At 40.8% G+C, this 18515-nt stretch overlaps 1 protein-coding gene across 1 annotated transcript in view; it reads right to left on the bottom strand.

Annotated features, from left to right (window-relative positions):
* The window catches only part of LOC111216877 (MAP/microtubule affinity-regulating kinase 4-like), a 56478-nt gene that overhangs the window by 36540 nt on the left and 1423 nt on the right, over positions 1 to 18515 (bottom strand). The window contains exon 2 of the mRNA XM_022738519.1: positions 1061 to 1258. Within this exon, the coding sequence (XP_022594240.1) occupies positions 1061 to 1258 (198 nt within the window). The remainder of the gene's footprint in view (positions 1 to 1060; positions 1259 to 18515) is intronic.

The raw sequence follows: 18515 nt of genomic DNA, 5'->3' as shown, positions 1-18515 counted from the left end.
TTCATTATCATTTAATTTGCTGATTATTTTCTTGATGAATGGCTTGGTTTGTAATGTCAATTATAATTGTATATATTCAGTTTACTCTAAATAAAGTTAAAAGTTCAAATTAAACTTTAGTAAATTTGTGCGAAAACTGACTTTAAACAAAAAACAGTTGCTGATCAGTTTTTTAATCAATTAACTGATTGTTCTAATCAGCTGTAATTGAATTTATACTGAACAACTTCAGTTTTCAAACTGCGTAACGTTGTCTATTTCTTTATCAGAGCTGTAGCTGCTGAGCTATGTGCTCTGCTGCAGAGTCCAATCTCTGAACTGTATAAACCGTGCATTTAAATGAAACACATTTTTAGTATTAACATTAGCATTCTCCCTTATTCAAAGTTAAATATGAAAAAAATACAGCAATCAAACCACTCACACTGCAGTGAACAGAAACAGTGTTTTAGAGCATGTAATGAAAACAGAAGCTGAAATCCACTAAACAAACCAACACGGCTTCATAAGAGGCTTAACAACATGTGGTGACCTGGTCAAAGACTGCATCAAACCACCACTGTAAACCAGCAATATATGACTGTCTTCTGTTTTATGGGGGCGGAATGCAACAGCACTCACATGATCAAGCCAGCGGCGGGCACATGAACTTTCTACTGAGTCTGATGGAGTTATCAACTCAGCTAATGTAGGTCAGGTTTTTACAAGAAGAAAGACTGCAGTGTATTTAAACACACAGGCGTACACCTACACAAAAGAAAAACATGACTGCCTCTCTTCAGGGGTTTAAGGTCTTGACTGTGCTGGGAGACAAGACAGTTTTAGCTGACTATACATGTCTATAACAGAACATGGTCTGAACTTGCAGGAACAACCCTTTAAAACTCAATCTCTGGGCTGAGGCCCAGGGTTCTGCTCTGTTCTGTTCTGGCACCCAAACCCTGGTATTCACCCATGAGACTGCTTCTACTTGTCAACTCTTTCTCTTCAGCCTCATTAGTCCTGGGTGCTGTCATGGACAACAACGCTGTCTCCTACCTTCTTGTTTCTTTTAACTCACCTCTCTGCCAGTCAATATGTGCCGTGCCAGTTTGACCTTGGCAAAGTTGCCCTTGCCGATCGTTTTGAGCAGCCGGTAGTTTCCGATGTGCGGCTGCTCATCTGAACACAAGGCGATGGAGTTACGACATCGGGCGCCGAGTGAGCGGCTTGACCAGCCGGTACCCTTCTCTGAACGGCTGGCCGACAGAGAGGTATGCTGAGGAGAGAGAGAGATGAACCGTCAGTATAACTAAACAATGTGCCTGCCATTTTGAATAAAGACACTACCTAGTGTCTTGGAGTGGATGGGAATCATTGAAACCAGGACACAGTGATCTGTGCCAATGGCCCCTTCCCTACTTCCTGCTCAGACTAATTTTGATCCTAACTGTAAACCTGTAAAGTTTCATGTCTGTATCTTGCACAGTTGTCATGTTATTGCGGTGACAGACATATAAACACTAGCGCACTCAAAACTCGCAAAAAATAACTTTCGATTAGTTTGAATCATTCAAATATCTATAATTATAATAGAATTGAATAGAATGTCAATTATATAATCAAATTCAGAATACTTGTTGACAGCCCTAATAAACTTGTCAAAGTACTGAAAACCAAACACACACACACACACACACACACACACACACACACACACACACACACACACACACACAAACACAAGGGGAAAACAATACCAGCTCCGCTGTCGTCATCATTATTCATGTTTAACATGGTTCCAGCTTCTCAAATATCTTAAAAAATAGTAAACTGAATATCTTTAGGTTTTTGACAGGTCAGACAAAACAAGACATTTAAAGACATCGCCTTGAACTCTAGAAATTTGTAATGGAGTATTTTTCACAATGATCAATTAATCATGAAAATAAGCTTTAGTTGCAGCCCTGATCTGTGTTAGCGTCAGTAGTAGTTAACAGATGAGGTACACCCTTCAGGCTAGCTCCCTTTACATGGTCATACCACAACATCAGAGCAACCAACCTTGACTCTGGTCCTATAGCCATGTGACTGCAGCCACCAGACTGCAGCCTGGTGGCTGCAGTCACATGGCTATAGGACCAGAGTCTGGTACCAACCAGACACCCAAAGGTGAAAAGCGAGAGTAACCAGGCCACCTATGAATCTCATCTGACCTCTCATAGTCAGCATTCCTCACATTCATGGGTGGCGGTGAGGTCACTGGTGTCAGACACGTGTTATTGTGGCTGGACGATGTGAGGCGGAAACTCTTCTCCCCTGAACTGTTGATTTCAAACTAACTCAACCTGGAGTGAATAAACAGTTTGGCTGTAAATCACTGTTGCCTCACAACTCACAGAGGTGATCAGGGGGCTGATTCAGCAGGATCATAGTGACAAAGAAGTGATCTGAATTGACAAATGACAACCTGGAATTTTACTTCATATTCAATCTGCATTCACAGAGTTTTACCTAAAGAGCTACTTTGTCCCTGAGCACCTAAAACTCGAGATGGGGTCATAGCAGCAGAGTGCCTGGGAAAGCCTGATAATTTGCATAATCTCATAAAATACTTGATTTAATTAAGGCAGAAAGGATATTATCCTATGGTCAAGTTATGATTTATTACACTGCTGAAATTAACTTCATTAGAAGTTAAATTACTTCATTACATAATTTGCTTCAGAAATAGATGTGTTATGTAATATCAGTATCAGTGAACTCATTATTTTATTAAACAAAATGTTGCAGCAGTCATATATAATATAAATGTTACATGATTTAGCAATACATTCACAAGACGAAGTGATTAAAATTATTAATTGATAAAGATTGTGTGTGAAATGATCCAGTTTTGTATCGAAATAATTGTACTTGTGCTTCAGAAAAGACACGTCCTTAAATTCATGTACTTGATGCAGTTATACATTACTTTTTTTCCTTGAACTCTTCACTTTTCCAAAAATATCTGTGAACTGAGACGCTCAGCATGACACCACCTGAACCTTTTAGATCAAGCGAGGTCTGCAGTCTCGCAGCATAAACATCAAACTCTAATCCCCCCCATCTGCTCTCCTCTGAGCACTGAGCGGAAACCGAAATCTAGCCTGAACTTTTCATCTGTAGTGAGGATGACATGAAGAAAACGAAAATACGAAGGAACAGGAAGCATCAGAGTCCCACAGTCGGACTTCAGTTCTCGTCTGCGGGCCTCATCACCATGAAAACAAACACAAACAGCATCAACAGTATTATTGTAAATCTGTTTTTGCCAAATTCCACCCACTTTCACAAGATAAGACAGAAATATGACAGCGCTGTGGCAGTCTGTGCTGCTGAGGGCAGTTCATCATAAGTAGTATCATAGAGTAAAGTATTTTCAGCAACTCACACCATTTTCATCGAGTGGGATGCACCTGACAGTTGTAACAGGTGCGATCACACCTACAGTTTGTTTCCTCTGGTCAAATCCATCACAGGACTGTTGATAATGTTGCGTCTGTAAATTTGTCTGTCATTTAGGCTCACACTGACAATTTGAAATGAAAGGGGAGCTGTAAAAGGTACCTGCACTGCACTGTGACATGCATGTTGTTGTGTTTGGGGCTGTTGGTGTAACCCAAGATGGACTAGCATCATTTTAATTGGACTAAATGAACCACGATAAAATAAAAGGGTAAATGCTTGAGATTCCAACAAATGAGAGACATCACCTGAAATCTGTCCAATGAGACAGGCTTGAAATAGGCCAAAATGTCAGTGAAGGGAGAGACAGTAAACAAACTAGAACCGCATAAGCATGAAAATGAGATTTTGAACCCAGCTCACGACCAGTCTCTCCTGCTTCAACCCAGTGAACCAGTATGTAAATAAAGCCAGTGATGGGGTAACAGTGTTGACGCTCTTTGCACAATGGGCTAAGAAGATAGATATGACTGTAGACATTTAGAGGGGGAGAAACTGCATTATTGTGAGAAAAGGACGATATAATGCTTTGAGAGAAACTTTAGAAGATTTAATGCTTTTCCAGCACACACATTGTTAGGTGCACAGACACAAACCTTAAATATGAATAATCATGATATAATATAACTGCCATCAATGCTACTAATATCAAAACTCACAGAACAATGAAAAACAGCGAGGTTGACATTTCTACAAAACTCATATCTGTAGAGGAAGGCAAGTGAACTAACACACTGATGTTGCATCAGACTCTCTCTTCCTCCTCATCCCAATCCTCCACCCTCATCTGATCCACCTGTTCCTCTTCCCCTCCCTTCCATCCATCCATTCACCAGGAAAACATCTGATTGGCTATCAGCACCTCCTGAGTCCTGGCTCCTTTCCCAGCATCCGTCAGGGCTCAAAGTGCCTGAATCCCCCCACCTTTCCTTTATCGTTCCTATCATATTTACTCATGCTCTTCTTCAGAATTTCACTCCTAACCTCCCTTCCTCATTTACCAAAATGCATAAACGTTTTTTAAGTGAGAAGCCAAATACAAAGCAGAGCAGAGAGACAGGGGGAAGCAAGTAATAGAGGAATTCAATCAGTCCCTGTGGGGAGTGATCGTCCATTACAGTTGTCCAAAAAGTCGCCCTGTGAATAACAGAGTTAAGATCAAATTCCAATAAATAGATTAAGCCATCAGTGTGGCATCAAAGTGCAGACACATATCCTACAATGATTACAACATCTGCAGCCACACATATTGTGTTACAAGCACTTAACAGCATGTCTGAGTCATTTTACAGTTCATTCTCTCTGAAAATGAACACTTCACCTATGATTCATTTTATGAATGTAACGTACATCAGCACACCAGGAAGCAACCAAAATCTACTTCAGGTTTTAATATTTCAACGCTCTATATGAAGTGGACCACACGCATCAGCCATTGAGGGTCCAACCTTTGTTATTTCTGAGCTTGAAACACAAACAAAGCACCAAAAACAGAAACTAAAAAACTCATGTGGAATAATGAGACCGTGAACTAACCAATGGAGCAGCTTTCCAAGATCTTAGGAGGAAGTGTTTATCAAGGGAATATAAGGTGCTTTCTGTACTACAGCCATCCCGCAGAATATGTTCCTTGTCCAATTTATTTCCCCCACCTTCAATTTTCACCTCCTCCTCCTCACCCTTCCCCCCATTTACTCACCCTTGTTCTTATTCCCCTGGCTCATACCATCCCCCAGACAAATCAATTTGCCTCCCTTCCCTCCATTCTCCTCTCCGTGCCTGGACCCGCCCTCTCTTTTGTCTCGCACCACTATCTTCATTTTCAGCGACCTCACATCAATTTGAGCTTCATGCTGCCCCCCCCACCCACAACCACCCTCCTCACAGATCCCCTCCCCCCATCCCACATACTCCTTTCAAGGAGTGCAGTCCATCGATTCACCCACTCCTTCTGATTACCACGCACTTTCATTCAAGAGGAGGCCTCTGTGTGTGTGTGTGTGTGTGTGTGTGTGTGTGTGTGTGTGTGTGTGTGTGGTTGGGTGAAGTGTGATGGGTCTGTATCGTCAGCAGACTGGGGCAGGCAGAGGTATTTGTGGGGAAAGCAGGGGGATAAAAGCCCCCCCACATCATTATACATGTAGGGTGACATTTGGTATAGAAGGTAGATGGAGGGCTGGTGGATGGTTAGGTGTGCGCGTGTGTGACTGTGTATGTCAGGGAGAGGGGCTGAGGGGTGGGGGTGTGTGTTGTGGGCTTTTACTATGTAATTTGCACATTCAGCAAACAAGCTGCACCTTGTCCTTGCGAACTGAAAGCAATCCAATTCTCTGCGACGATGCCCTACATCTCACATGTCCTGCTCTGCTGTCCTCAACTCTTTGCTCTCTGCTGCTGGTGAAGCTTGTGGCGGTAAATAAACGCTAAATACATCTAATATTACCATAATGTTAACTTTTTAAATTACAGTAATATACAGTTAATATTGGCTGCTATTTAACTATCTAGCTTCTCAATGTTATGTACTTGCGTTTCATATTTTAAGCTGTCATAAAAAGTGCTGATTGGATTTAGAATCCAGGGCATGATTACGTAAATGTTGTGACGGACTCAGGGGTAGCCCTGTTTTGTCCTTCTGTTTTGGCTGGCTGTGTCTGTTTGTTCCAGGAAATTGGTGGGTGGGGCGGAGACCTTGTCAGGGATGCAACACACCTGAGCAGGCTGGGCTCAGGAGGCTAGAAAGCAGGCCTGCAACATCCTTCCTTATTCTCTTCCGCTGGCCTGCTGACTGACATTGTCCTTTGTTTTGCATTTTGTGTTTCACACTCATACAAACACTCTGCCTACACACTGACCTGCAGACAGACACACCCTAATCCACTTTTGTTATTTACTTAGTTAAAACAGCTATCAGTATGTGCAGACTATGTGTGGTCTCCCACTTTGTCACATACTGTTGAGCAAAATGGGGGCTTGTCCGGCCGTCCTGTCTAGTAAGTTGTAATGCTGAGAGGTGGGGTTGGGACTAGTACTATCTGTCGCCTCTATCTTACACTGATGTGCACTAGTAAACATTTGGGGCTCTAGAGAAGGATAGAGAGAGATTTAGTCACAGGTTTAGTTATGTATGACTTAAGTTGGTAGTCTGGTGTAAGTACTAGTTTTGGGACTAGTTTGGTCACATACTGTTGAGCTAGGTTGTGACAAAATGAAAATCCCAATAAATTTTGATTAAAATATGTACCTTCTGGTTGTTAAAAGAAATAGATATTCACAGTGCATCAAAATATTTGTACAATCCTTGTGGAAGATGGAAAAAGGACATTTGATTCATTATGAAGCAAAACTATCATGAAGTGTTACGTTTTTTTTATTGCCAGCACTACTATGGTCATAATGTTAGGAGCTGATGTCCTGAGCTGAGCTGAGTTTTATGATGAGCCATTAACAGCATGAACCCAACTTTAGGCAAATCCATCTACATCAACTTACTCTACAATACTGCTGCCAAGCTGCCTCTTTTCATTGACTAAAATTAAGTTAATAGGCAGTTTTTATTTTCTTTAAACTAAGAAAGCTTGTGTGGCTGATAGGAATGACAATAGATTCTGTCTTAATGTCAACATGTACTAACTTATGTACAGAGATATGTTAATGTTCCCCACATAAAACTCTAGACTCAGTTTTTCAGATTCACATCCGCAGCAACAAAAACTGGTCACCAGCAACAGTAAAAACTGTGACTATCAGCCTCTTGTTGTGTTGACTTGTCTGCAGGGTGTTGGTCATGATCATGCGTAAGCACTACAGATAAAGTCTTTGTCTGTCCTTCCTTTGATATTAAAATAACAAACTAAAACAGATCAGTTATGTTTTCCTCCAAAATAAGAGCCCCAATACAAGTTTTAGGCATGTACACTGCTCATGTTTCGAAACTAAGAAAAAATAGGGCAAAAGTTAATGTTATAAGCTGTTGTATGTAAAATGTAATTGTATAATTATCACCCTAAGACAGAAACAACACAACCACAACATGCGATGGTGAAATTATCTGTATCTCTCAAATATTAAACTTATTTATCTGATATTTTTTCCAAAGTGAATCTTCAGCATTCTGGTCCCATCATACATGTGAACTAAGAAAGGTTAAATCCCTTGAGGGATATCACAAAGATATCATGAGATCAAGCTACAATTCATGAGAAACCCCTCTACATTTTCACATCCTCCTGAGTATAAAAGAATAAGTGTTAGCTAAGATATGTGGTGGCATCGCAGTGGCATGCACGTTTGCATATCCGACATTCCATCAGCTGTTCTACAGTACAGCAGCTATCTTGCATCTGTGCTGGTCTGTGTGGGCACACAGCTGAATAAAAACACATATAAATGGCTGAATGGAAACTCTTTTGATACAGTTCTTCCACTGTGAATAGGCGCCTAATTTGAATGCAACTCCCCTTTTGTTTTGTGCTTCAAACATATTATTTTATGAACCTACAATAATTTTAATTTAACAGTTTGAAAAATAGCTTTGCCATCTTTGCTTGTTTTTTTTTTGTTTTTGTTTTTTTAAATCTCTTTACATGCTGTTTCTCTGCCATGCCTGAATATTTTGAAGATTCAAGAAATTCTATTTTTTCACTTGGAGTTTTTCCATGTTATTATTGTAGATATTATTGCTTGTTCTGCTATTAGACTCATAAATAACTCTTCAAATGTGATTTTCTCTTTCTTCTCTTTCTCTCTTACATGAAGCTGGAGTAGCGGTAGATGACTGCTGCGTCAAGACTCGGAGTGTGACGAACACAAACATGTTTCCAAACAATGGACCACGCCCTGAGGGTGGTGTCCTGCTGCTGCTCCTGCAGCCTGGGTGCACTGTAGGTCTGTCTGAGTGTGTGTGAGTGAGAGAGGTATTGAGTAAAGACAGGATGTGTGACGTTGGTCCCCTGCAGAGGAATGGCGTAACATCTGCTAACACACACAAACACACACACACACACACACATTGACCCACAGTGTGTGTCCAGTTTCCTCTTCCTCTCTAACTTTCGTGCCTCTCGGCCTTGTGGCCTCAGACTGATGTGTCACTGGCCCTGACACACACACCTCCTCTATCACACAGCAGCAGACGCACCGTCTCCACAACACCACAGAACACAACAAAGAGATAACACTGTTAGAAATAATAAGATGTGTTATCCTAGTGGCTCATTTGACTAAATTACATAAGATGTTACTTTGATGTCATGAGTTCTACACACATCTGTACCGCTTCTTCCAGCCTGTGTCACACTCTGTGCTTTGCAAGAGATCCAAAACAAAAAGCTGGTACATGTAGATTGGAGAATACATGAAAAAAGGTGAAATGGCCTTATACTGACAACGCTGCTCTACACCAACTGTACATACCAGCCTGTAATTACATTTTTCTGTAAACAAAAACCACTGGCTCACTCTGGATAGACATACTGCTGGCTTTGAAGAAGTTGAGGAAGCCTCTCATTCAACCACAGTATCCGACATTTAAGTCCGACTGGCACAACATCTCCCTCTCTCTGGTTATTCTCTGCTGTCAAGCAATAAAAATGTCATAAAAAACATCCTGTATATGTTCAATAGAGCCAGTACACATTTGATATCTGCTCCATCAAGCCACACAACAGATCCTTCCTTTTGCTAAACCTTCAAATTTGTCAATAACATGTATTAACTCTCTGTGTCAAGTACAGCGGGAAGTCGCATGAACTTAGCCCGCGTCACTTCCTGTCCTGCAGACATCAATGTCACAGGGATGACAGCAAGTCATGTGACATGTTGCGCTGCAACCCTCAGCATGTATTTCCTGGCAGGCCCCACAAGGAAGAGGGAGCTGCCAGAAAACATGTCAGTGACCGTGACAGACAGGCTGTCTCGCTTTGCCTTTGACCATCATATGTTCAGGATTTCTCACAAAACATGAAAGCATTACATTCCAGATAATACATTTGTTTTAGGAAGTAAGCTGCGAACTGGTCATTAGCCGCTGTGTTTAACGTTTATGTACTGTAAAGGTTTCTAGTAATGTGCATCAGTTTTTACTGGAAAATGTCCTTAGCTCGTCGTATTGAAAATATAAAACCTTACAATGAATCTGCAAGTCATTCTCATCCAGCATCATTCACAGGAACATATAAAAGTCACAAATCTAATCAGAAAACATCGTCACACAGAAACCAGATGATAGTGAATCTCTGCGGCATAAAACCTTGCTGTCAATCACAAGTATTTAGTCTGATTGATATTATTTTTATATTGATTTCTAGCCATCTAACAAGCCAAAACCTTATGCAAACATTTCAGCACCAATACAATAAAATCAGCAGCGTCACCACCACCACGAGTTTGGTTTATTTTCATCACAAGACATAACTGTTAGCAGAGTATATTTTTCCACTTTCTGCTGTACAAGGTGGCAGAGGAAGTTCAATGGCAGGAAGAAGAGTGTGTTGAATAGATGAAGGTCACATTGGACTGAAATGTGTGTGAGTTTTAGAATAATTAGCAGTGAAAAGGCTGCTAATAGAATTGGCTTACTTTTAAAGGAGGTGCAAATGAGATACAGTGGCACAAAAGCTATGAGCTGAAATTAACAATTTTACACTGCGAGTAATTGGCATGAGCTGCCCTCCAGCCCTCTTTAACAATTTAAATGACCGATAATTAAAACAAAACATCACTAACATTTCTTCTTCTGTTGCCTAATTATGGAGGACACATCTGGTTTTTATGAGAAATAATTTTAAATAAAACAACACAGCAGCTGATGGACATTCTTCAGCTTCTGCCAGACTCATTCAAACTCCTACTAATAACCATTAGCCAGACTGTGAGTCAGACCAGTTTTGCTGTGAGGCTGCTCTCACTGACTTGTACTGTATATTACCCAAGGGCCGGATGAATCATGTTGTTCTCACTGGAAGCTCAAACCCAACCTTCTGTCTTATGTGCCAAATACAGCACCAGCACCAAAGGTACATTCAAAAACTCAAAGCAGCCTCACCTCACTCCATCATTACACTGATGAAGTTGTGGAAATGTAACATTGCTTTAGATTGGGTTTCTTGGGCCCTCAGTTCAGATTGCTGGCTCTAAAATACATAGATGTTCAGTTCATGTAAAAACATGGTAATAACCAGGGTCAGGTTTTTCCATGGCGTGAACAATCTCCTTACCCTCTTAAACTAAATTTTTAGGGTTTCATTCAACATCACAGGAACTTGAGTTTGCAAACCTATGGACCAATGCAGACCGCATGTCTCTATCTGCTCGTCAACATCCTGTTTAAACATTAAATCCAGATGGCCTTGTCTTTGTGTAAATGGTAATGCACAACAAGATGTCCTTTTGAAAAATAACAAATTAATAAAGGCCACTATTTTTTTAAACCACGATGCTCCCGTTGTTGAGTCTATTACGCTCTTCTAGTGGACCGAAAACAAAAACTGTCATCATTTTCTTAACTTTTGTCAATGAACACTGTGAGTAAGATCTAAATATTTTTATTAACATGAGTCAGAGGGTGTGAAGCTGAAGAAGACAACTACCCGACATTGTTGGTTAAAAGCAGCCTCCCTCCTCCAGTCTGACATTATCTGGCCCCAGTATGCAAAGTGTAACTGGATTCCTCAGTCTTGACAGTGCAGAACTCCAAACACAAACACAAACACACAGAGACACAGAGACACACACACACACACACAAACACCCAGAGACACACACACACACACACACACACACACACACACACACACACACACACACACACACACAGAGATGCTCTCTGTTGGCCTCTGGAGATCTGCCACATTACTCAGCATATCATTCACTGCAGGGCTGTGATGATCAGAGCAGGCGGAGGAAGGGTCAGATTTATTCTGTTTCGATCAACAGCAGCGGATTAAAGAGCTGAGTCACTCCTTGGCTAGACCTCAGTTTCTCTCGCTGTCGCTGCACAGACTGATTCTCCTTTCTGCACCGATCTGTTCGCCAAACCCTGTGTCACTGCATGCTCCGAGATACAGATTTTAGCCCTTAGTTTAGCCGGTTTAGTTTAAGATGAGTGCACCCAAAATCTCTGTAATAATACCTCACATCATATAATTTCACCGTTCACCTGTTCTCTTTTATAAATTCCAGGTTTGACTAACCTGGTGGTTTGACTTATTTTTAGCAATGTCACTGATGAGTACTGTTGAGTATTGTTACTGGTGACCAAAACCACAAAAAAAAGGTGCCACTTCAACATTTTACTTTCACCTTTGCTCTTTCAATCGTCTCTGTATCCAAAAAACCTGTTGTTTGATTGTTTCGAACTTCATACAGGCATGAATCTTTGAGTCAGATCCTCTCATTCATTTCACTGCATAATACAGGTTCAGCAACCTCCACCCACTCACCCATCTATCATTCTCCCTGCTCAGAGTCTCTGTTTCTACCCAGTCTGTCACTTCAGTCTGACCCAGAATGAGAACTTCTACATAACATCTCACTATAATTATTTTTCTTCCTCATGCCAAAATTAATTTGTCTAAAAAGTCAAACCATGGTGGGTGTCAGCAAGCTTTTTTTGTTAAAACAGACAAAGACAGAGATATAATCCCAGTGAAATGTAATGGTTGGTTTAGCTTCAAAGATCCTCTGACTACCTGGTTGAAACAAGAAATTTCCATGTTTGAGATTTTTAGTTGTGTTTGAAAACACGATTTTATTTGTTTGGTTTGAAATAAAAATGTTCAGGAAAATTGTTGACAGAGCTTGTTGCTTGAGCAGGTTTGCTGATGTGTTTCTTTAAGATTGCAGTCTGCTGCAGGAAACTATTAGACCTCTGTGTTAGGGGAAGTCACAACACAACAGTCAACAGCACCTACAATGTGCTACTATCTCTCTGCCACTACCAATTTAATAACAAAATGTCCAACAAGTCTGTTCAAACCTAAAGGAAAGCTCAAATGGGAAACTCCAGTGTTGTGGAAATGACCATATCACAGGTTTTGTTTTTCTCCCGACCACAATTTACAGTCTTTTGTTGCAGAGCTCCAGTCTGCAGCAGCTATGGACACAACTAGTGGCAGTTTTTTCTGATGCAACATTTCCTCTGGTTAATAACAAGCACACATTACCACACACACGTACTAATCACATGATACCATCTTTATCACATACAGCTTAGAATAAACAACATGAAACATGAAGTAGAAGCACAGCGTAAGGAAATCAGCTATAGGCAGACACAAAAAAGAAAATGACCGCCTTATCACCAACCAGTCAAGTTGCAGTTTACATGTACTTCTGTCCAGACTCATAATATGTGTAGTGAAGGCATTGTGAAGTGCATTTTGTCATATTAATATATGAATTCTTGAGTTAGGGCCAAAAATGTGTTTTGAGCACACAGTGACCTTAGACCTGTTGACCACCAAAATCTAACCAGCTCATCTTTGAGTCCAAGTGAACGTTTGTACTGTTCACAGGTATGGGACGGCGTCCGACCATCGCTGTCGCCAGCGCAAAAGCAAAGTGATGAAACGTACGTAGATAGCATATAAATCTGTCACTGTGTTATCTGTGTGACTGGAATGCAAAACAATGAGTGGCATGAATTGAAAAAAGGTGTGTGGAAATGAATTAACATGGAGGTTAAAAGTTCACAACTTAACATCTGTCACAAAATATGGAAATCACCATTAAAATATATAGCACTTTGACTGAAGTCTGACTGCCATCTCACACATGAGTTTTATAGAGCTGACAGGATACTGACAAGACACTCAGTACAGATACAAACATACATAAGAGAACAGGAAGAGCAGACATGGTGTCTGCATGGGTTAAAGTGCAGCAGCTCAGGCCTGAGGAAAGACACTGAAGACAGCAAGTCGACACCTGAGCGCCCGGCAGCCGTGGAGCCCCATTACACAATGAACACAACAGAGCGACTGTGTGCTCTGACTCTCAGCATCTAAGTGTCCTTTATGCTTGTCTGCTGGTTCGTTTTTGTGTGTGTGTGTGTGTGTGTGTGTGTGTGTCTCTGTGTCTGTGTGTGTCTGTGTGTCTGTGTGTGTGTGTCTCTGTGTCTGTGTGTGTGTGTGTGTGTGTGTTAACAGAGGCTCTGTGAACAGCGTCACTCTTCACATGGTTGCCTGATCTCCAGAAAACACCACCTGTTCAGCACTGGTTGCCTCACTAGCTGGCAGACAAAAACAATTTGTGTTGACTAAAGCTAAACAGATACATGTGGATTATACGACAATTAATAGGTGTTGAAATAAAACATATTAAGATTTGGCCTCTTTATCCTGTATCTGACTCTGGGCTCCTTCCTTTTGACGCTTCATGAAGCCAATCCTGATTTTCATTCTTACATTTTGCTGTTTGCTTACAGGTATAGAAACTGGACTGCTGAAGGACTTAAGGATTTTAAACACGCATATAGATCCCTATTGTATAGAAAACAGGCTTGCTCAAAGTTACATTAAGTAAGAGCAGAGGGGAGAAAATGTGTCAAACTATAACAAATAAGCAGAATAAAAATACTATTTTGAGATGAATCTGCATCATTTCAATTCACAAATCACTTTCAGTCCGTGCCTTATTCAAAGTAAATCTCTTTTTTTCCATTGTAAATACTCCCATCATCCCCTTGTGTACCTTAAAAAATGACTACTTATCAATTTTGAATGTTTGTAACATTTTCACAAATGTCTGTTAAATGTCTGCTACTCATCCCTAACTGATATAAAAATACACATTCAATATATGCCCACTTCACTACACCCAGTGCCCTACAATAAACATCGTCTGGTGAACAGCAAGTAAAAGGCAGAAACTCATCAAAAACTAATGGCACTCAGTGGAGCACACACCTCCGCCAACTGCGCCAAGGCCAAACAATCCATGTGAGATCCACATTATTATTATTATAGATCAACAAACAGACACGGGTGAAAACACAATAAAAAAAACAGCTAATATTTGGAGTAAATCTAGGTCATTAGCATGAAGTAACTCAACAGCTTCATCTACATACTCTCCAAGGAAGAAGATTCCACACAGATTTTGGAAAGTGTGATGCATAAAACACAACAAAGAGGCAAGGTAAATAAATCCAAGAAAATGGATCTAATCAAGTAATTCTAATCTGAGTAGGGACAGTCACAGCAAATACATCAATCTCCCTTAAAAAAAAAAACAGTCACTGACGTGCTCTTGAGCAAGGTGTTTACAGGAAAGTCTGCTAAATCTCTTAAGCTCTTTTCCCACCACTGCCCTGCTTTACATCCACACTTTTATACTTTCACAGCTGAATCTACCACAGTTTGCCACTGCTGCCCGAGGACAAGTGTCACCAGAAAAACTGGGAGCTCAGTCACTCACTCGTGGGCACCTTGGTAGTAGCTGCTAAGGCTAAACAGATGGTCACCTCTCCAGCTTAAGCCAGACATTTCCCAGTAACTGGCCCACTTCTCTGACCTTTGGGCTACTGTTTCACCCGTAACTCTAAAAACATTTCAGTTGGGTTAAGCTGGCGAGTGTACGAAACCGCACACATCAGCGAGGCATTGTGACAAATATAGGTATATAGGTTACCCAATATAAACCCACTTAATTTCATACTGATCATACATGGTTGAGTTGGCCTCTGCAGACCAGATGATTAGAAGCCTGGAGCTGTTGATGAGTGTATCTGATGTGTTTCTAGGTGGAACGAATGCCATCGGGGGCATCAGAGGTGGGTGCCAGCTTTTGGGAAACAAGTCAGGACAGCGAGCTAACGAATCTCGTCCGGGGGAACACAAAAGCCCTGCTCTGCCCTGCAGTGGCACACTGAAAGACATGTTGGCCTTTTTTGTAAGAACACACAGCTGTACGTGTGCGCACAAGCACTCATCCACACCTACAATACGATTTCCTTTTCTCTCTCTCACACAGATAAAACCTCAAGATTAGCCCCAAACAAAATAGTGTGCCCATTCCCACAGTAAAGCAACAGAAAGCAAACATATGCATCTGTTTATTGTACATGGGAGCACCTTCACTGACTGTATGCCATAAACTTCACCATCATAGTGCTAACTAACCTAGACTAGACACCAGTAATCCTAGACACAAGTGATGACGCAACACTATAACTTTAAAGGAGCTATGTGTAACTTTTAATATTGCTACACAGCCAACGTTAAAACTTACATTAGAGCTCCTTGTTTCACTCTTTTCAAACTAAATTCATTTTGGCCATACACCTGTTAGAGTTGCATTCACTGCAGTGACTGATTGGGACTTGACACCTAGCTAACATCTAGCCATAGCCTGCATATGCCGCATTTAGGGAACATCGGTACATTTCAGTGTCTACTGACAGTCTGTACCTGAGGTGCTTAGGGGACCTGGTTACGCTCTCTCCCTCTAAACTGCACGAGCATCAGCCATAGACTTTATATAAAGATGGACATAGCCTCTGTGACATCTCCCGCATTTCTGAGGGGCAGTTTTGACATTTGTCTGTACATCTTTGGTTTTAAAGGGATTTATAAAGAAAGTTTTTAACTGTACTTAATATAAAGAGGTATCAACCTATCTCTGATCTGCTCCGTGTGTGAGGGGAGGGGCTAAGACACACACACAGTGAAACAGAAACGCATCCGTAAATGACAGCAAATTTCCAAAGCACTACCATCCACAAAAACCTGCAAAAAGTGATAACTTTCAACATCAGGATCAAGATCACAAAACCTAAATCTGACATACTAGGAAACTAGTAAATTCTGAAATATGACAACTTTGGAAACGGTTCTTCAGCCATATTTCAAAGCTATTTAGGTCTCAGTTTTAAAATTAGCACAGGCAGTGATGTCAGCATCAACTGAAGACATTTGTTAGTTTTTTAAACAAAAATCATTTGAAACAGCTTTTAAGCTTAATGAAAGAGGAAGATTGGACCTCATTATTCAGCCAGAAAAGAGGCGTGAGATGGTTTCTTGGATCAAATATAGTAGTCACAGTTCAAATCTGTGGTAGTGAGCATCTTTATTACATTATAACTTCCACTATAAAAGTGCAAACAGAATCTGTGTGCACACAGCAACACGAACACAAGCCATCATTCACATGCCGAACAGACTTAACCTGGTAAACAGTTGAACTGCCAGAAAGTCAAGTCTAGTCAAGTCCAGATTTACTGTCATCCCAACCATCTACAGTAGAGTACACAGCAGAGACCAAACAACGCTCTCCTTGGACCATATGGTGCAACATACACAGGTCAAAAAAATACTGAGAATACAATATGACAAGCAGAATTGGTCAGAGAAAATGTCTGCACTAAAGAAAAACATCACTATATTGATCCCAGTGTTTTAATAAAATATTGCATTTGTTCCAGCCCTTGTTCTCTGCATATAGACTGGGCAGCAACTGAGTGTACCTTTCTAGAAGACGGTCTGTGTGAGAGCTAATGATAGTGCATGTGTCTGCTGAAATGGACCAGAGTGGGTGAGGAAGGGTGGGGTGGGAGAAGTAAAGGGAAGGTGGGGGGGGGTATATGGAGGACCCCCTGCTGTTGCCATGGTGAGGTTGCTAACAAGAGTGGCTTGTGCCTGGTGAGCGAGTACAGCAATCCCTCTGCTGCCCAGCTTACAGCCAAATACTTTCTTCCCCTGCACTTCTTTAATACAAAGTGCCACCTCTGCCAGCTTAGACACATATGTTTATTTTATAATTAATTAAAATGGGGAAGGGCCTAAATATGACTGGTTATGTTGTGTGAAGGTAAAAAAAAAATCTAAAAAATGTTAATTTCACTAGGGTTGAATGAGATGCAAAAAACAAAACAAACCCTTTCATTTTGGCAGATATTGCTTTGAGTCAAAATTTTAATGGGAATTGTAATTTTTGCATCTCATTTTCACAAAAAGATTTATGTTGTGACGCACTTGACCTTTACCAAAGACTTGCGATTTGGATGTCGCACTCTGCCATATTGGGATTTTGATAATATTTCAATTACTTGTTCGGCCCTAGATTTCAAAGTACTGCGACTGATGAACTAGATCAACAGGTTTATAGAAGGAAAAGGACAGAATAGATTACATTACCTACAAGGGTTAACATGACTGCTGACTTAAATAATCATTTCAGTTATCTTGCTTCCACAGACTGAAAGAAGAGCTCTGTTCTATGTGGGACTAGCACTCAGCCACCAGCAAGTTTTTGACAAAGATGGATCTCTGTAAATCACGTATTAGACACTATTATTGGTTTACTGCTCTGCTTTGTTCATGAGAAACTGTTTTATCACCCTTGCAGTTATTGAACAGGAGAAGGGACCCACCAGGAGCACCCAGTATTATTTGTAGTATAATAAGTATTTTACATAAACTGCGAAACATTATATGACCAAGGTACGTTGAGAAAGTCAAAAGATATTGTTTTAAGGTTTTAAGTGAATTTTGCTGTTTCTAAGAGTGAGCTTCTTTATTCTGATTATTAATGGAATAAAAGGCTTTATCTAAAAGCAGCGTCACTACAACTACGGAGTCCTACATTTGGGTGTGGCCTGACACAAACTGTCCAAACCTACTACAACAAGTTCATGTAAAAGGATCATTTTTAAAGTGCTCCTGGCAAGAGACACAGGCAATAAACACCTAACCAACAGCAGGTTGGCAAGGAGGGATGGCAGCATCTCTCCCATGGGTACAACCAGGGCTCAGAATGTATACAGTAAATATCCCTGAGAAGAAGGACCTCATCTGGATGGTTTTCATGTATTTTCCCATGTCTGCCATTCAAAACTTACACTACTGCCTGCAACCAGGATGGAAAACTATATTTCACTTATGTCTGTCTTTCGGCTTGAGTGTCCCACCCCAAATATGGCGTACAGTCACTGTGGTGAAAGGTCAGTGTGAACGCCAAGGAAAACAGCCAATCGCTGGATAAATTCTGTGACAGTCACAGGCACTGCTTTGAGATATTTCCACAATATG

This window comes from Seriola dumerili, unplaced genomic scaffold (assembly GCF_002260705.1).
Source record: "Seriola dumerili isolate Sdu_G_001 unplaced genomic scaffold, Sdu_1.0 BDQW01000036.1, whole genome shotgun sequence".
Taxonomy (NCBI): Eukaryota; Metazoa; Chordata; class Actinopteri; order Carangiformes; family Carangidae; genus Seriola; species Seriola dumerili.
Note: the sequence above shows the minus strand (reverse complement) of the source record. Positions and strands in the feature narration are given on the sequence as shown.